The sequence below is a fragment of the Mauremys mutica genome, chromosome 23 (genome assembly GCF_020497125.1).
Source record: "Mauremys mutica isolate MM-2020 ecotype Southern chromosome 23, ASM2049712v1, whole genome shotgun sequence".
Classification (NCBI taxonomy): Eukaryota; Metazoa; Chordata; order Testudines; family Geoemydidae; genus Mauremys; species Mauremys mutica.
In genome coordinates this window covers 3073820-3093711 of record NC_059094.1, presented here as the reverse complement: position 1 = coordinate 3093711, position 19892 = coordinate 3073820, and the positions used below count along the sequence as shown (strand labels likewise).

Sequence of the window (19892 nt, the reverse complement as noted above, 5' to 3'; positions counted from 1 at the left end):
TAGAATGCATGGGGGGTTCATAGCAATTACTGGACCTTTCATAGGCTGCTCCCTCAGAGCAACCGGCACCGATGGCACTGAGCTTGGAACCAGAGACACACCCAGAAGCTGAGACTCGGGAGGTGGTCCCCACCCCAAGCCACCCTCCCCGACGGAGGGACAGTCCTTTGGTGGGACAGTCATAACCTTCGTCCCTGGACGAGGCGGTTGCAGGACCCTCCACGGCCAGCATGCCCAACTTTTTCAGGACCACCAGGCCTTGCTCCGGTGGGTGCCCGAGAACTTGGGCATCGATGTGAAGGAGGCGGTCGAACAGGTGGACACTTTATTCAGTGTCCTGTCGGCCTCTACCCTGATGTGTGGTGAATGATGAGGTCCTCAAAATTGCCAAGGCCATCTGGCAAACACTCTCTCCTCCATCCTTCCCACCTCAGAATGGGTCAAAAATAAGTACTTTGTCCTGGCCAAAAGTTTTAAGTATCTTTTTTTTGAGTTTTGAGTATACCCACCCTCTCCCTGGCTCGCTAGTGGTCTCCTTGGCCAATGAAAAGGAAAAACAGGGGCCGTTACCTTTCTTCAATGGCCTCCTCCCCTATTGTTCAGCCTAGTTGTGGCTCACATCGGATTGCGGGTCCTGGACATAATATCTTGGGGCTATACCCTGCAATTTTTGGCCACCTCTCCTCTCCCCCTCCACCCCCAACTTCCCTGTCCCTCTTCAAGGACCCTTCTCATGAGCACCTACTTGTTCAGGAGGTCGAGAACCTTCTGTGCCTGGGGGCAGTAGAAGAGGTTCCTCGGGGCATGAGAGGAAAAAGGTTCTACTCCTGGTACTTCCTAATACCAAAGGCAAAAGGGGGCCTCAGACCCATCCTGGGCCTGCGTCGCTTCAACAAGTCTCTCAAGAAACTGAAGTTTTGCATGGTTTCCCTGGCTGCTATCATCCCCTCCCTGGATGCAGGAGATTGGTTTGCTGCTCTCGACTTGAAGGACACTTATTTCCACTCTTCTAGATTCCCGGGCCACAGGTGTTTCCTCCGGTTTATGATGGGAGGGCGCCGTTTCCAGTTCACAGCGCTATCCTTTGGCCCTGAGGGTGTTCACAAAATGTGTGGCACCAGTGGTGGCTTAGCTCCCTCAATGTCTGAGGTATCTGTTTCAGTACCTCAGCGACTGGTTCATCAAGGGGGCGGATCTCCAGAACAGGTACAGAGAAGCCTCGAACTGGTGCATTCCACCTCCCGCCACCTGGACCTGTTGATAAACATGGAAAAGTCCACGTTAACACCTGTCTAATGCATAGAGTTCATCAGAACAGTTCTCGACTCCAGGTGATCCAGGGCCTGCCTTCCAGAAGAACACTTTCAGGCCTTGTCATCCCTGATTTGTCTGATAAGGGACCACCTGCTGACTACGGGCCACATCTGCCTATACCTGTGGGGTCACATGGCCACTTGCATGTATGTGGTTCCTCACTCTCGGCTAGATCTACGGCCTCTCCAAGTGTGGCTGGCCTCGGTCTATACCCCAAACAAACATGCTCTGCACTGGATGGTCAGAGTACCGAACCACATCATACTGTCTCTGCGCTGGGTGGTTGGCTCTCTGATCGGATGCTCCAGGTGATCCCCTTCGCAGTTCTGTCCCCATTTCTAACCCTGGTCTCTGACTCATTGGATCTGGGGTGAACTTCACACACAGGGCTGCTGGCTGCAGGATAACTTACCCCACCATATCAATGTGAGGGTGCTTAGGGCAGTCCTCTGTCTGGCCTGCCAGGCGTTCTTGCCCCACTTGAGAGGCAAAGTGGTGCAGGTCCTGATGGACAATACAGCCACAATGTATTACATCAGCAGGCAGGGAGGTACCAGATCCTCAACCCTTTGTCAGGAGGTGCTCAGCCTTGGGGACTTCTGCGTGCAGCATACCATCCATCTGGTTGTTGCTCACCTACCCAGCTCCAGGAACCTCCTGGCAGATCAGGTCTGTAGGACTATCTCATCTCTCCATGAATGGTCTCTCCATCCCCGTGGTCGACATAATCTTCCAAAGGTGGGGAACTCCCCAGGTGGATTTGTAGCACTTCCTGTTCTGTCTGGACACAAACAAGTTCTTTTCCATCCAGGGTCTGGACAGCCTCCACCTCTGGTTGGGGGTGCTCATGTATGCCTTTCCACCGGTGCTGTTAATCCACAGAGTCCTGGTGAAAGTCAAACAGGGCAGAGCAAGGGTTATCCTCATGGCCCCCGCATGGCCCCATCAGCACTGGTTCAGCATGCTGTTGGATCTTTCGGCAGTTACCCCTCTTCCCTGCCTCTTCAGCTGGACTTGCTTTTTCAGAACCACGGCAACCCGCTGCATCCGAACCTGACAGCGTGGCCCTTGCATGGCTAAGCGCAGAACAGGCATGCTTGGTTTTGGTCCAGCAGGTTTTGTCGGGCAGCAGAAAGCTCTCACTCAGGGCGATCTACCTGGCAAAGTGGAAGCAGTTCGCATGCTGGGCTTTGGAGCAGCATCTTCAGGCCTAGCTGCAGGATGTCTTGGACTACTTGTTGCATCTCAAGCTTAAAGGGTAGTCCCTATCTTCCATCAAGATCCACCTGGAAGCCATCTTGGCATTGCATCCTCCACTCCAGGGCAGGTCTCTTTGGCCTATGAGGGCAAGGTTTTTAAAGGGCCTGGAGCACCTCTGTCCACATGTCTGGGACCCTGTCCCTCCCTGGGACTTGACCCTTGTGCTGTGCAGGCTCATGGGGAGTGCCCCCTTCCCCTCTCTGGTTCAGCTCAAGAAGTTGATTGCGTAGGCTGCTCTGCTGCTGGTGGTTGTTCCTTGAACAACGTGATCAGCAACTGTCGCTGTTGTCATTTGAGCTGCTCAAACATTTCTTGATACAGTCTCAAATAGTCCGTAATACTGTGTGTGATTTTGAGGCTTCGTTCCATAGAGGGATCATATTCAGAAATTCTTCTTCGAGTGATTGCTCCTATGCATTCCAGTTAGGTGTGCGCGCCGCGCGTGCACGGCATCTCGGAACTTTTTTACCCTAGCAACTCCGGCGGGCCGGCTGGGCACCCCCTGGAGTGGCGCCGCTATGGCGCTAAATATATACCCCAGCCGGCCCGTCCGCTCCTCAGTTCCTTCTTACCGCCCGTGACGGCCAGTTGGAACTGTGGAGTGCTCTTCGTTCTCCACGACCCTAGCTTTCGCTTCTGATTTGTATATAGTTAGTTTGGTAGTTAGTTTGACAGTTACTTAGTTAGATAGTTAGTGTAAATAGATAAGGTAAAAGGGGGGGGCTTTCCCCTTTTTACCTCACCCGGTGCGGGCTCATGCCCAAGGCACCGGGCTTTAAGCCCTGCGCGGCGTGCCAGAGGCCTATGCCCATCGGAGACCCGCACGACGCCTGTCTCCGTTGCCTGGGCGAAGAGCACAGAACAGACAAGTGTTCGATCTGTTCGACTTTTAAACCGCGGACCCGGAAAGAGCGGGATATCCGCTTGAAGCAGATTTTGATGGAGGCGTCGCTTCAGCCACCGGCACCGTCCGCGCCGGCACCGCGAACTGCCTCGGTGCAGAGCGCATCGGCGGCGCCGAGCCGCTCCACCTCCGCGGCACCGCCGATGCAGAAAGCGGTTACGAAGTCTCGGCACCGCTCGCTTTCGCCCGCGAAGAAGCAGAGGCTAGCGAAGGCACTGGCTCAGGCTCGCGCTGAGGACTCGGCGAAAGCGGCTGCGCTCCTGGCGGCCCCCGCGGTGCCCGTGCACAAGCCGTGCACCGGACCCTTGACTCCGGCGCCGCAAGGCCCGTCGAGTCCGGCGCCGCCACGCTCCCCGGTGCCGTCCGAGGTTGAGCCCCAGCTGCCGTCAACGCCGGAGACATTCGCCTCCCCGCGAGAGCTGATACAGCTCGTAGAGGCACCGAGCCTCCGGCCCCCGGCACCGCCGGTGCGGGCTGTCGCGTCTGCAGGCAAACCGGCAATGATGATCCGGCCACCCTCTGCAGACCGCCGGCACAGACGATGCTCCAGGTCCCGGTCACGCTCCCGGTCCCGACGGAGGTCGCCATCCCGCCGATCTCATTCTCGGCACCGTTCGCCGTCCCAGTACCGGTCGCCATCCCGACGCCGGTCGGAGTCCCGGTACCGTTCGTCATCCCGGTACCGGTCGCACTCCCGGCACCGATCCAGGTCCCGATCGCCGTCGTGTCGGCACCGTCGGAGGTCTCAGTCCCGGCACCGGTCCCGGCACCGCGACTCTCGCAGCCACTCCCGGCACCGCAGATCCCGCTCCCGGTCGAGCTCCCGGCACCGGTCGAGCTCCCGGCACCGCGGTGGCCGACGGTCTCGGTCACCGTCCCGGTACCGAATGGACAGACACTGTTTTTCGGCACCGTCTGCGGACAGACTACCGCCTTCGGCGGTACAATCAGTCAGCGCCTCAGCACCTCCTTGGCCATCTCGCCCGGCATCGGTGGCCTCCGGTGCGGACAGCAACGCACACTTGCCACCGACCCCTCACGGTGATCCTCAAGGGGCTCAAAAGTGGGGCTTCTGGGTTCCCTGGGCCCAGTATGAAGCACAGGGGGTACCGTTTCCCCCAAGAGACTCGGCCTCCGAGCGCAGGGCCCCCGAGGCAACGGTTAGCCACGCGGCCCCTTCGCCTCGACGTGAGCCCTCCGTTCAGCCGGACCGCCGGTCCTCCATGCAGCACGACCCAGCCGAGGCACAGTCAGTAGCCCCTGCGGAGGAGGCCGTCGTGCAGGGCTTGTCCTCATCGTCCTCGCCGGACGAGGCGGTGGCTGGTGCTTCGACCACGGAGCCGCCACCCATAGACCTTAAGGCCCACCAGGACCTGCTTCGCCGAGTGGCGAAGGCCATGGATCTCCCAGTGGCGGAGGTCCAAGAGGGCGAGGACCCTATTACCAACGTGGTTGGTGCGGACACTCCCGTCCGGGTGGCGTTGCCCTTTGTAAAAACTATCCAAAAGAACGCCACCACGCTCTGGCAAACACCAGCTTCCATCCCTCCCACGGCCCGCGGGGTTGAGCGTAAATACTCAGTTCCCCCTACGGGCTATGAGTACCTTTATACCCACCCGACCCCAGACTCCTTGGTGGTGCAATCGGTTAACGACCGCGAGAGGCACGGTCAACCTGCCCCCGCGCCGAAGTCCAAGGACGCCCGACGCATGGACCTGCTAGGCCGCAAGGTCTACTCGGCGGGTGGCCTGCAGATGCGTATTGCTAACCAGATGGTCCTCCTAGCCAGATACGTGTTTGATATCCTAATGTCCCTGGCAAAGTTTACGGAGCTCCTGCCGTCAGCCTCCCGCCAGGAGTTCACGGCGATGTTAGAGGAGGGAAGGAGATCATCTAGGTCCTCCGTCACGGCCGCCCTCGACGCTGCGGACTCCGGAGCTCGGACCTTAGCCTCCGGCGTGTCGATGCGGCGCATAGCCTGGCTGCAGTCCTCCACCCTGCCACCGGAGGTGCAATATACACTGCAGGACCTGCCCTTCGACACGCAGGGTCTTTTTTCCGAAAAGACAGACTCCCGGATCCAGACCCTAAAGGACGGTCGCGTTGCCATCCGCACCCTAGGGATGCACACGCCGGCGACACAACGCAGGTCCTTCCGGCAGCAACCCTCACGGCCCTTCTACCAGCAACGCTATCGGCCGTACAATAGCCGGCGACGGCTCAAAATCGCCGTCGTCCGTCCGGCAATCGGCGTAGTCAGGGCCAGGCCTCTTCCAAGGCCCCTCAGGGGGCCAAGCAGGCCTTTTGATGGGACGCTCGAGGACGGCCCATCACTCTCCCTACCGGATCCTTCCCCGTTATTTTACAACCTCCTTTCCCATTTCTTTTCGGCGTGGTCCCAAGTAACATCAGACAACTGGGTGCTTCAAACGGTCCAGTCGGGATACCGCCTGCAATTTGTTTCGCCCCCACCTTCCCACCCACCCTCCCTGTCCCTCTTCAGGGACCCCTCTCATGAGCAATTCCTCTTACAGGAGGTCCAGACTCTGTTGAGCGTGGGTGCCATAGAGGGTCTCAAGACAGGCGGGGCAGGAGATTCTACTCCCGTTATTTCCATGTCGCGATTTATCCTCCTCACCGACGTTACCTCCGGTTTGTGGTCAACAACACCCACTACCAGTTCGCCGTGTTGCCGTTCGGCCTCTCCACCGCACCGCGGGTGTTCACCAAATGCATGGCGGTGGTTGCCGCAGCCCTCCGCCGTCGTCGGATACATGTCTACCCGTATCTCGACGACTGGCTGGTTCGCGATCAGTCTCAACAGCTGGTGATGGGCCAGTTGACAGACATCCTGTCCCTCTTCCGACGGCTCGGGCTTCTCATCAACGCCGAGAAGTCCACTTTGGTTCCGTCACAGCGGGTGGAGTTCATTGGAGCGGTCCTCGACTCCGTGATAGCCCGAGCTTGCCTGCCACAATCTCGACATCAGACCATGGTCTCCATCATCCGGGACCTCGTCTCCTTCCCGACCACGACGGTGCGCTCCTGCCTCCGCCTCCTAGGCCACATGGCATCCTGCACGTATGTCACCGCGTACGCGCGGCTCCACCTCCGCCCATTCCAGTCTTGGCTCGCGTCGGTGTACCGACCGAATCGCGATCCCATCGATATGGTGGTCACAGTCTCCAGGCCGACCCTCGACTCCCTCAACTGGTGGCTAGACCCGCAGGTCATTTGTGCGGGAGTCCCGTTCCATCCGCCTCGCCCGTCCGCCACGCTGACCACGGATGCCTCAGCGCTCGGTTTGGGGGCTCACCTGGGCGACCTTCACACCCAAGGTCTGTGGTCGCCGCAGGAGCTCGCTCTCCACATCAATGTACGCGAGCTGCGAGCGATCCGTCTAGCCTGTCGCACCTTCTGCACCCACCTGAAAGGCCGCTGTGTGACGGTGTTCACGGACAATACAACAGCAATGTTCTACGTGAACAAGCAGGGCGGAGCCCGCTCCTCCCTCCTCTGCAAGGAAGCGATGCTCCTGTGGGACTTCTGTGTGACCCACTCCATTCACCTAGAAGCGTCCTTTCTTCCGGGAGTGCAGAACACGCTGGCCGACCATCTCAGCAGGTCGTTCCTCTCTCACGAGTGGTCCCTCCGTCCAGATGTCATACACACGATCTTCCAGAGGTGGGGGTTTCCCCAAGTAGACCTATTCCCGTCCAAGGAAAACAGGAAGTGTCACCTGTTTTGCTCATTCCGGGGCCACTCGCCGGGCTCCCTGTCGGACGCCTTCCTGTATCCCTGGAAGGATCGCCTACTCTACGCCTTCCCTCCGTTCCCGCTCGTTCACCGAGTGCTTCAGAAGCTGCGGAGGGACAGAGCCACCATCATTCTCGTAGCTCCGGCCTGGCCGAGGCAGCATTGGTACTCCCTGCTGCTCGAGCTCTCCGTTCGGGATCCCATCCCCCTCCCGTTGTGGCCGGACCTCATTACTCAGGACTTCGGCAGACTCCGCCATCCGAACCTGCAGTCCCTCCATCTTACAGCTTGGTACCTGAGTGGTTGACCCACGCAGAGAGGGACTGTTCAGTGGCAGTTCAGCAAGTCCTCCTAGAGAGTAGAAAGCCTTCCACTCGCTCCACCTATCTGGCGAAATGGAAGCGGTTCGCGCTCTGGTGTGACCAGCGAGGCCTCAATCCGTTCGTGGTCCCTGTCCCTACCATCCTGGACTACCTCTGGTACCTTAAGGAGCAAGGCCTTGCGGTCTCCTCCTGGAGAGTTCACCTGGCAGCAGTGTCCGCCTTTCGTCCATCCGTGGAAGGTCGGTCCATCTTCTCCAACCAAATGGTTTCCCGCTTCCTTAAAGGCCTGGACCGCTTGTACCCACCTGTGCGGCGTCCTGCCCCGACCTGGGATTTGAACCTCGTGCTGGCCAAGCTGATGGGTCCTCCTTTCGAGCCCTTGGCCACGTGCTCTCTGCTCTACCTCTCCTGGAAGACGGCCTTCCTCATCGCCATTACGTCAGTGAGACGAGTGTCTGAGCTCCGCGCTCTGACGGTTGGTCCGCCATACACCGTCTTCCACGGGGACAAGGTGCAGCTTCGACCTCATCCGGCTTTCCTCCCAAAGGTGGTGTCAGCCTTCCACCTCAACCAGGAGATCTTCCTCCCGGTGTTCTTCCCGAAGCCGCATGCCTCACCTCGGGAGCAACAGCTGCACACCCTCGACGTCCGCAGGGCGCTCGCTTTCTACATCGAGCGGACTAAACCATTCCGGCGTTCGCCCCAGCTGTTCGTAGCGGTTGCTGACTGCATGAAGGGCGAGCCGATATCCTCCCAGCGGATTTCCTCTTGGGTCACTGCGTGTATCCGGACCTGCTACGAGCTTGCTCGCGTGCCGCCGTGCCGCCTCACCGCTCACTCCACGAGAGCGCATGCCTCGTCGGCCGCCTTCCTGGCCCATGTCCCCATCCAGGACATCTGTCGAGCAGCCACCTGGTCTTCGGTCCATACCTTCACCTCCCACTACGCGTTGGTGCAAGTCTCGAGACGACGCAGCCTTCGGCTCCGCGGTATTACACTCCGCCACGTCTCACTCCGACCCCACCGCCTAGGTAAGGCTTGGGAATCACCTAACTGGAATGCATAGGAGCAATCACTCGAAGAAGAAAAGACGGTTACTCACCTGTAGTAACTGTTGTTCTTCGAGATGTGTTTCTTCTATCCATTCCAGACCCGCCCTCCTTCCCCACTGTCGGAGTAGCCGGCAAGAAGGAACTGAGGAGCGGACGGGCCAGCTGGGGTATATATTTAGCGCCATAGCGGCGCCACTCCAGGGGACGCCCAGCCGGCCCGCCGGAGTTGCTAGGGTAAAAAAGTTCCGAGATGCCGTGCACGCGCGGCGTGCACACCTAACTGGAATGGATAGGAGCAACACATCTCGAAGAACAACAGTTACTACAGGTGAGTAACAGTCTTTTAAATCATTCAGGTGTTTTGCTGCTTGGAACACTTCAACAAATTTATGAAGATTTCAACTTGCTGGCTCTTCCTGTTGTCATCTGCGTTTTCTGTAGATGATTTTATCAGTTCCTCTAACTCTTCGATAGTCAATGTTTCTCTGTGGCCCTCAATTAATTCTTCAATTTCTTCCTCAAGGATATCGACAAAGCCATCACCGCCCACTTGACTGGCCACCTGAACAGTGCGTTTCACTTCTTTGTTAATGGTTGGGAAACCCTTAATCATTCAGACATTTTTTTCCATAAGTTTCGCCAACATGCATTGAATGTTCAGGCTTGATTGCATCCATTGCCTGTTTAATATAAGTGATGCAGTTGGCAATGTTGAAGGACTTCCAACACTCCATCACATTAAGATTGGGATCAGCATCCATAGTGCTACGTATCTGTGAGAATGTAAGCCTCATGTACGTGGCCTTGAAACAGCGAATCACACCTTGGTCGAGAGGATGGAGGTGGTATTGGCGGGGAGAAAGGTGACTTCAACATCATTATGTGCAAACCAGAGTGCCATAGGGTGGCCAGGACTATTGTCTATGATTAGTAACACTTTAAAGTCAAGTCCTTTCTCTTCGAGGTACCGCTTGACTTCTGGAATGAAACACTTGTGCAGCCAATCCAGAAATAATGCTGCCATCACCCAAGCCTTTTTATTTGATTGCCAGAACACAGGCAGGAGATTTTTGTTCTTGCCTTTTAGGGCATGGGGATTTGCAGCCTTGTAGAGCAAGCCCAGCTTTATTAAATGTCCAGCCGCATTGCCACAAAACAACACAGTTACACAGTCTTTAGCTGCTTTGAAGCTAGAGGCTTGTCTTTCTGATTTTGAAATGTAAGTGTGGTTGAGCTCTTCTGGAAAAAAAATACCCAGTCTCGTCAGCATTAAAAACTTGTTCCGGAAGATAGCCCTTTTCTTCTATGATTTTCTTTAATTGTTCAGGGTAGGCTTTTGCTGCCTCTTCATTGGAAGATGCAGCGTCACTAGTAGTCTGCACGTTTTTGAGGTTGAAGCAGTTCCTAAAACTGTTAAGCCAACTTTGGCTGGCTTTGAATTCCTTCTCATCAGAAGGCTGTCCGTCTTCGGCAGGAGGTTTGAACAGCGCGTAGAGGCTAGGAGCCTTTTCTCACAACGTGTTGCCATTGATAGGCACTCGTTTACGGTTCATGTCTTCCAGCCATAAGTGTAATGCCTTTTCAGTCTTCACTAAAGTTTTATCACACACCTGGCTCGTCACCTTAGCAGTTATTGGAGCACTTGATGCCACGGCTTGACTAATTTCTCTCTCGAATCTTGATGGTACGGATGCTAGATTCGTTGCGGCCATATTTATGCGCCATGTTGGAGACCGACATACTGTCTCCCAATAAGTCCAACACAGCCAGTTTTTCCTCCAGCATTGGAACGATCACTATTTCTTCGGTTGAGCACCAGATGAAGTAGTTGGCTTGCATTTAGGGGCCGTGTTGTACAAAAAATACGTATCTTTGAACACTAGAATCGCACTCAGCGAGGTGAGATGCTCACACTGAGAGGCACATGGGAACTGAGACCGACTGAGGGAACAGCAGATTCACGTCTCCCAACTTATGCTCACTCTGGGGCATATGCTCATTGGGTGGAATTGCCCACACTATTCACAGGTATCTTATTATTTTTCTTTTTTCTGCCGAGCGCATATAGTTGAATTTGCGTAAGTTAAATGCGCGTATGATGCGACTCCCAACCTTATGTTGTTGTGTTTGCACCCTCAAGACTGTTTCATAATTTAATTGATTTGATTCTGTTTCACATCAGGCTAATAATATAACTGGTGTGTGTATTCTGGTAGCAGCCACAATGTTCAGGATACTTTCCAGGTGCAGGAAAAATTTCTTTTGGCCTAAGAAGAAAAGCAGCATATGAAGGGCAATGTGGAAAGAAATGCTATCAAAATATAGTTTTGTCTTGTGGCTTTTCAGAACTTTTCAGTAAGCTAACGAATTCTGGCCAATATAGCATGATTTCTATTACAATCTAAAATCGTGTGTGTGTGTGTGTGTGTGTGTGAGAGATAAAATTCCCTAATAGAGATGTTAAGTTAATAATTTTGGCTATCTATCCTTTTGATCCATATTGAATTAAGGAGTTAAAACTGAAATATACTAGTGGCATCTCTTCATATTCCCCAGTGTGACAACTATGAAATCCGTCCTGGGAAACACCTTGGAGTGTGCATCTCTGTGGCGAACAACAGACTGTTTGTTGGATCAATTCCAAAGAACAAGACCAAGGAAAACATATTGGAAGAGTTCAGTAAAGTCACAGGTAAAGAGCTTCTGCTTAACAAAGAGTTTGTATGGGTAAAAAATTAGTGCCAGAAATTAACTTTCATAGCACGATAGCAAGTGATAATGAAAGATGACTTCCAAATGGAGTTCCAGGTTCATTGCTGGTGGGAAGTACCATAGGCTTTATGAACTTCCAGATTGATAGCCTGTATGAAAGGTTCATATTTCTTTTATATTCACCATTCTCTACCTGCTGTGCATTCTAGATGTGACTGCTAACAAAACTTTTTATATGGGGGAAACTGAGCAACAGAAACTAACTTTTAAAAGGCCAAGCTCAGTTTTTTGAAATACTTCTTTATTTTTATTTTTTTTAATTATTAAACAAAGTGAGTGGGGAGGAGCTGGGTCAGTTAGAGTTGATCTACCTTTAAATAAAACTTATTTTTATTCTGGGTGACTTTAAGTGGTCAAACTCAGATCTTATAACAGAGGGAGAGGCTCTGGGGCAGCCTCTAAAGATGGACCATCTGGTGAAGAATGTCATGGAAGCAGCACCTAGAGTCAATTGAGAGGTTGGAGGGAATGATCAAGCAACTTTTTGGCCCACAAAATATGGAGTTGGTGAGGGGTGGGAGTAGCTGAGTCAGGTACCAGTGCTAACCCCATTTGTTTTCTTTCCTCTTCTCTTCCCCCTCCCCGCCCCCCCCCCACCCAAATCATAAGCAGAGGTTATGAGGAGAAAGCAACCCACCATCACAAAGCTGGAGAAGATGCAGGGAGAGTTGGTGCAGAATTATTGCTCTCTTGCAATTCTCCTGCAGGAAGGGAATGTCCCATTGCTTCCTTACTAGGGTACCAAGTTATAAGAACTACAGGGAGCAGAGAGGAAAAGAGTTGAGTCTGCCCCGCCCAGCCTCTGGCTCTTTTTTTTCAGAGAGAGATGGGGAAAGGATCCCTTGAATTCTCTTCTGGGACAGAAGGGATTGGCATGTTAAATATTTTTTCAGAAATGAAGAAAATATAAGACAAAAGGTAGAAACTAAAATTGATATTGTATTGGAGTTTTTCATGTTTGTTTGGTGCAGCTTGGATTGATGCCCAGAATACATAGACTTCAGAAGTAGGATGATTAAGTATTTTGAGAGAATAGTATCAGAGGGGTAGCCGTGTTAGTCTGGATCTGTAAAAGCAACAAAGAAGAAGTGGGTATTCACCCACGAAAGCTCATGCTGCAAAACGTCTGTTAGTCTATAAGGTGCCACAGGATTCTTTGTTGCTTTATTTTGAGAGAGGCTCCCACACAATACTTTTTATTGTAGGGGAAGCTTCCTTGACCTGAAAACCGTGAACTTCTACCAACTGCTGTTTGTTTATATTTCCATGTATGTCCCCACCCTTGATATTGGCCTGAATTGAGACCCAGACTGTATCAGCCAGCCAAGTATGTACCCTATCACACTGTAATGCAGTGGTGGGCAACCTGCGGCCCATCAGGGTAATCTGCTGGTAGGCCATGAGACAGTTTGTTTACATTGACCATCCACAGGCTTGGCCGCCCGCAGCTCCTAGTGGCCACGGTTCGCTGTTCCCGGCTAATGGAAACCGCAGGAAGCAACAGCCAGCGTATGCCACTTCCTGCAGCTCCTATTGGCCGGGAATGGCAAATCATGGCCACTGGGAACTGCGGGCAGCTGTGCCTTCCAGGCGGTCAATGTAAACAAACTGTCGCGCGGCCCGTCAGCGGATTACCCTGCCGGGCCGCAGGTTCCCTACCATTGCTCTAATGCAAAACCTTAATGATGACCTAGGTAATATTAAGGCAGATTAACAGACTGCATAGATGTGGTGTCATACTTTTGCATCAACACAGTTCTGTGTTAGAATACAGGTTGGAAGCTGGGATATATGTTGCTTTTCAGTATCTGTTGGGGAATGGAAGTGAAAGTCCTATGGACTCCTGAATTTTGTGTGACCAACTGAGCTGTAATGCAGCGTGGAAGTGTCAAGGAATGCAGGAGACTCTTCCTTTAAGGATTTGAATGGGTCACATGCATCACGTTGCAACCTTAACTGTCACTAAATGTTTTGGTTAATAATGTCCAATTCAGGGCTGAAATGGAATATGCTATACATCATATGCCCCATCCTCCTATCCACTTTTGACAATTAATAGGTCTGGTGTGCAGAATCCAGGAAGGTGGATCTGATGTATGGGAGTGGTGTGTAGGGTTGGGTTTGGGTTTTTTTAGTTCCAATTTCTGATAAACTGACTTTTGTGTGTGGGTAAATTGTGTTCATGTATCTGATGGTCTTACAGAGGTACTTGGATGCACTTAGTTTAGTGTTCAGCCGTTGAGTCTGCAGAGACTTGTTGGAAACATGTTGAGAGGTGGCTTGTTCACTGTATGGGTACTTGCACATGAAAAAGATATGTGGCAATGCAGAGCTTTTCAATCTTGTTGATAGAGGCATAACAAAATCATATGGTTGCAGGGTGGATTTGATTTAAATCAATTTGATTTAAATCATGATTTAAATCACTAGTCAGGAAGACTCTAATCATGGTTTTCTACTTAAAGTGCATTCTTGTTGGTTGTTATAACCTTAATACACCTCTACCTCGATATAAGGCGGATTCGCATACAAGGCAGTAAAGCTCCACTCCACCAGTTCTCAGCTGTGGCGCTTCGCTTCCCGCCACAGGTGAGTGCTGTGGGTGTCCTTTCCCCAGCCTCCTTGATATAAGGTGACCCAATATAAGGCAGGTTCTCATACAAGGCAGTAAAGCTCTGAGGGTGCCGGGCCAAGGGGTTCGATAAGGGGCAGAGGATCTCAGGGGCGGTCAGGGGCTTCCCCACCACCCAGGAGCTATGGGAGGCACTTTTGGGGGCCCACAGTCCCAGAGTGGCCCAGGGGATTAGCAGGGGCCCCACTCTGCTTCCCTGGCCTCGGCCTCAGCCGTGTCGCTCGGGGGAGGGGGTTTGGGGGAAGGGATCCCCCCGCACTCACCAGCAGCGGCGGAAGCGGAGCAGCCCAACCTGCTCCACTCCGCCAGCTCCCAGCCTCAGCGCTCCGCTTCCTGCCGCAGGTGAGTATGGGGGGCATCCTTTCCCCAACCTCTCTGTACTCACCTGCGGAAGGAAGCGGAGCAACATGGCCCCAACCCGCTCTACTCTGCTAGCTCCCAGCTGTGGCGCTCCACTTCCTGTCGGGCAGGTGAGTGCAGGATCTTTCCCCAGCCGCCCCCCCCAGCGACACGGCTGGGGCCGCGTCGCTCTGCTTCCTGCCACAGGTGAGTGCGGAGGGGCATCCTTTCCCCAACCTCCCTGCTCTCACTGGCAGCGGGAAGTGGAGTGCCATGGCTAATGGTGAAAGTGGTGGCGGAGTGGAGCGGGCTGGGCCTGGGCTGTTCTGCTTCCCACCGCTGCCAGTGGGAACCTGTCAGAGGGCAGGGGGGCGATGGATAGGGGTTGGAGCAGTCAGGGGACAGTGGGGTTCAGTAGGGGGTGGGGTCCTGGGGGTGATTAGCAACAGGGGTCTCTGGAGGGGGCGGTCAGGGAACAAGGATCGGGGAGGGGGGCAAAGCAAGTTTTGATATAACATGGTCTCTCCTATAACGCAGTGAGTTTTTTGTTTTTTTTGTCTCCTGAGGACTGCGTTATATCGGGGTAGAGGTGTACATATTCTTCACAACTCAGATATAGGTTTCATTTTGAAAAGGTACACACTGTGTTTTTAAACAGTGATTTATTTTGAAGACTTTTCAGATTAGTTTTACAGATATATCAGAAAATGAATGATTGTTTATTTCATTTACCAAAGGTAATTGGGAGGTGACCTATCTACTTCAGTGACTTCATAAATATCTCCAATTCAACATTGCTATTTGGAGGATTTTCTTGCCATGCTGTATTAGGAGGAGAACATCACCAGACAGACATTTAAATTATTTTATTTAACTAAAACAACAGCATTAAGAATTCTGGATTTTTTTCTTCAACAGCAAACATATAATTTTTTAACAAAACAAGCATATGTCCCTCGCCTCTCACACTTATCTCCAGACTTCTTGTCCAGATCTATTCTGCCCCCAACAATCTTCGATTCATTGAACTCTTTGAAATTTTGCACTTAGAGGTAAGGGATTGACTCTGTGTACACAAATTTGCAGAGGGACAGTAGAGTTGAGGTCTGTTATTTCTCACCTCTATATATTTTTTAAAAACATTTTTGCTGTTAATAAGCATGTTACCTCTGGAGACACAAATCCACAGTTTGAGAACTGCAAAACTAAGGATCTCTGATGGCCTCTTCTAGACTGAGCACTGAGTTTCATTGGGTAGACAGAAAGATTAACCTAAATAATCTATACAGAAGCCTGTGAAATGCCATAAAATTGGGTCCCTAATCTGTGAACTATTGGAACTCATTTACAAAACTTTTCTTAAACATTACATGCATATATTGTCTAATACTGTAGAATTAGAATTTATAATCCCTATTACATTATAGCTCAAAGATATCTCATCATGGATCTTAATTTAAAACAATCTTTAGATAAGTTTTTTCCACAAGAAGCATTTTATCAAAAACAGATTTAAATAAAAAAAAAATTGGATTTAAAAAAAAAATTGATTTTTATCCACCCTGCCTGGGTCTAAAGGTGAAATGCTGTAGTTTCCTAGTAGCCCGAGTGATCAAATAGTGGAACAGTTTACCTGATAAGGTGGTGGACTCTTGCATGCTTTAAGATTAGAGAACTTCCTGAAATACGTTTTAATCCAGTTTATGGGAGAGGTTTTGTGGCCTGTGTGCTGGTGTTGGGCTGGATAGTCATGGTGGTCTCTTACCTGACTTGGGAATCTGAATTCCTCTCATCATCCCCTTGCCTTGTAGGGTTTGGGGGATAATGAGACTGGCTGCATTTCCCTGAAAATCCTCATAACACTTGTAGCTCTGTATTATGATGACTATATAATCTGATCTCATGCCTCAGATGGCTGCCTGCAGGGGTCAGGAAGGATTTTTTATCCCCCAATACCCAATTGTAATATGGATTTTTCTCTCCTTCTGAAGCATCAGATCTGCCATGGGTAGAGATGGACAGGGTGGGCCAGTGCCCTTGAGATGGTATAGAAAATTCTGTCTTAGATGCCTGGCTGGTGTCTTGCTCCTATGGTCAGGATCTAATCGATTGCCAGTTTTTTGGTTGGGAAGGAATCTTCTCCAGGTCGGATTGGCAGGTACCTTGGTGGGTTTTTTGGTCTTCCCCTGAAGCATTGATCTTCATTTTCGCTTACCTCACCTAATAAATTCCCTGTCATTGCTGGGGCCTCAAGCATTGGTGGCACCTCAGTTTCTCCTGTTTTCTCCATGTGGCATATAGCAATTCAGTATCCTGAGGAATAAAATGCTTTGGTTTTAACTGAAGTTGTTGGGCTCAGTGTAGGGGTATTTGGGTGGAATTTGTCTGAGATATACAGGAGATCAGACCTAGATGATTTAATGGTTCCTTCTGGCCTTAAATTTTATGAAACTATATCCAGCTGTTGGTTTTACAGAGGGTTTGGTTGATGTAATCCTTTATCATCAACCTGATGATAAGAAGAAGAACCGGGGATTCTGCTTCCTGGAATATGAAGATCACAAGTCTGCAGCACAAGCTCGACGTCGGTTGATGAGTGGGAAAGTAAAAGTCTGGGGAAATGTTGTGACTGTGGAATGGGCTGACCCTGTAGAGGAACCAGATCCAGAAGTCATGGCAAAGGTAGGGATGGCAGAGCTACTCTGCATTCTGTGATGATTTTATTTACACCTTGGTGGTGGCAGGTGTGCTGCCTCTGAATGATGTCACTGTTCAATTGGTTGAAGAATCTCTAAAAGTTAGATGGACTTACTTTTCTGTGAGTTGAGTGCACTTTCATCCAGTACTCCAGCCCCTCAAGTGAAAATAACTAGCACTAGAAATCAAACGTACCTGTCCGGTATGACAGTTCAGGGCACTTCTACTAGAGAGGCCATTCCCATTAGTGTAGAGTTAGATAGGAGGAAGATGAATCTACCCATTACTCATTGACCCCAAGGCATGTGGCTTATGTCAGCAGTACTCACTCACTCACTCTGAGGGCTGGATTGTCTGCTGCATCCAGTTTCCCTGGGCACACTGAGTATGAGGGAGATGTGATTGGACCACAGTTCTGAGAATCTCACTCCAGCCGTTCCCCCTCCATGTGTTGGAAGGAGCAAGCATAAGAGCCAGCTCTATTCCATTGGTAATCCCTAGCAAGGGATTTGAGACAAGTTCTCCTTCGAGTGCTTGCTCATGTCCATTCCATTGTAGGTGTGTGTGCTCGCCACATACACCGGTGCCAGAAGTTTTTCCCTCAGTGGTATCCGTAGGGGAACAGCTTTGGCGCCCTCTGAAGGGGCGTGCATATGCACCAGTATAAGGGGTGCCGCCAGCTCCCTCCACCCTCAGTTCCTCCTTACCGTCAGTGATGGTGCTGGAACATCTCCTTGCCTCAGCAAGCTTACCCTTTCAACCTTGCCTAGTTGTGAACTTTCTGTATATAGTTTAGTTTTATAGTTCCCTTAGTCTACACTAGGTGTTAGTTTGTTAGTCCCGAATGGGACTTAACCCAGGGACGAGGCATGCCCTGGTCCCCGGGCTTCAAACCTTGTGACTGTTGCAAGAAACCTATGCCAGTCAGTGATCCCCAGAGAAGCTGTTTGAAGTGCTTAGGGGAAACCCATGTTAGCCACAAGTATCGCATTTGCAAGAGCTTCTGATTGCGGACCAAAAAGAAGCAGGACATTCATCTCCGAGCGCTCCTTATAGAGTCGGCCTTTACACGGGTCTCAGAGCCAACCAGATCGGACTTTACTCCCAGCCCTGAGGCCTTGGAGCGGAGTGTGCCGCTGGCACCATCCTCAGACCAGCACCGATTTCCCCATCCCTGGTACCAGCTAAAAAGCAAGAGAGGCTGGGAGGGGATGTCACCTTATACACCATAAAGGGGAGGAGAGCAAAGATCCCATGAGAGACAGCTCTTCCCCTCCAGATGGAGGGCACGCTCCAACTTCGGAGCAGCAGAGGCACTCAGCACCTGATGGTGCTGTCCATGCTCAGGGCTTTTCAGGCCGCAAAGGACATTCTGTCCCTGTCGGTGCTGCCTATGCTGGTCACAGAGGTGCTCCGTTCAAGGAGTAAACTTGCCTTGGTACCCTTTCAGCGGTCCCCATCAGTACAGCACTGCTCCTCACTGTAGGGGGTGCCCTGTCAACACTCACCTGAGCAGCGCCACCAGACACGGGTCGGCTTGCCTGCCAGAGTTCCTGGGGTCTGCCCCTGGACTCCAGGCAGCGTTCCTCAGGCTCAAGGCGGTGATAGCCAATCAGCTAGCACAGACCCGCAGAGACGCGGCACCAGTCCCCAGAGCCCTGATGCTGGGAGTGCCCGAGCCAGTCTCCCAGCTCACAGCACTGCTCTGGAGAGTCGAGATGTTGGTCCCTGGAGCCCCGTCACTGATCGCTGGATTGCTGGTGCAGTTCACTGCAAGCACATCAACTGTCTCCAACACGTGGGTCTGCTCACTCACATTCCCGCTCAATGGAGCGGCATTGCTTGCTAAGTGTAAGGCATTGATTGCTGGGTACTATTGCTGATCTGCCGAATGCCGTCACTGGGATCATGGCACCGAGCGCCATCACCCTTGTACAGGTCGTCAGTGGAGGTCCAGGGCCAGAGTTGACGGGATAGGGATAGACAGGCAGCCTTGGCACCATCCTGGTTCCCCAGACATGTCCCCCCTCCTTGGGCTCCAACAGCGAGGAGGAAATTATCCCCGCGGGCCAGGGTCACCCATCAGAGGCACTGGTATTCTCTGCTGGGCCACCAGTGGCAGCATAAGCCCCTGGCAACTCTGGAATCCCTGGGGATTTCCCCAACCATTGCAGGGGCATAGGTCGGCTTTGGTGGCATCTGACAAATGGTCAGCGACAGTCTCCCACCCACACTCTGATTTGGACCCGGAGTCAGAGCGGGCTCCCCAGGATCAGCCAGTCTCTGCTGAGGCTCCCGTGGCGGAGTTGGCAGACCTGCCTGTACCTGCTTCCTCATCATCTTTGCCTGATGAGGCAATAGTGGGGGCCCTCTCACCCAGTTCCCCAGGACTAAGCAAAGGCTCACTAGGAGCTCCTGAAGAGGGTCGCCTCAAACCTGGGGCTGGAAGCCGAGGAGCTAGCAGAGCTCTTGGACTCCCTATTTGATGTATGGGGTGCTGCAGCCCCCGCCAGGGTGGCATTTACGGTGCACAAGGGAGTGGTGAAAATCACTAAGGCCCTGTGGTAGACAACCTCCACCCACACCTTCAAGCGGACAGAGCAAAAATTCTACGTCCCCTGCTTCAAGCTCACTGGTTGTGTCGGCAGCCAATGAGCATGACAGACAGGGTCAACCGAGATTGACGCCGAAGAACAAGGAGGCAAAGAGGTTCGATCTCTTTGGTAGAAAAATTTATTCTACATCCCAGTATCCAGCTGAGTGTGGTGAACAATCAGGCCTTGCTTGGCCGTTATGACTTTAATGTTTGGCAGTCCATGAAGGAACTCCTGGCTATCCTCGAT

The 19892-nt window shown here is 52.2% G+C and overlaps 1 protein-coding gene across 3 annotated transcripts in view; it reads left to right on the top strand.

Annotated features, from left to right (window-relative positions):
- The window catches only part of HNRNPR (heterogeneous nuclear ribonucleoprotein R), a 67431-nt gene that overhangs the window by 37650 nt on the left and 9889 nt on the right, over positions 1-19892 (top strand). For all 3 annotated transcript variants that reach the window (XM_044997918.1, XM_044997919.1, XM_044997920.1), the window contains 2 exons: positions 11166-11301; positions 16829-17034. In XM_044997918.1, the coding sequence (XP_044853853.1) occupies positions 11166-11301; positions 16829-17034 (342 nt within the window). The remainder of the gene's footprint in view (positions 1-11165; positions 11302-16828; positions 17035-19892) is intronic.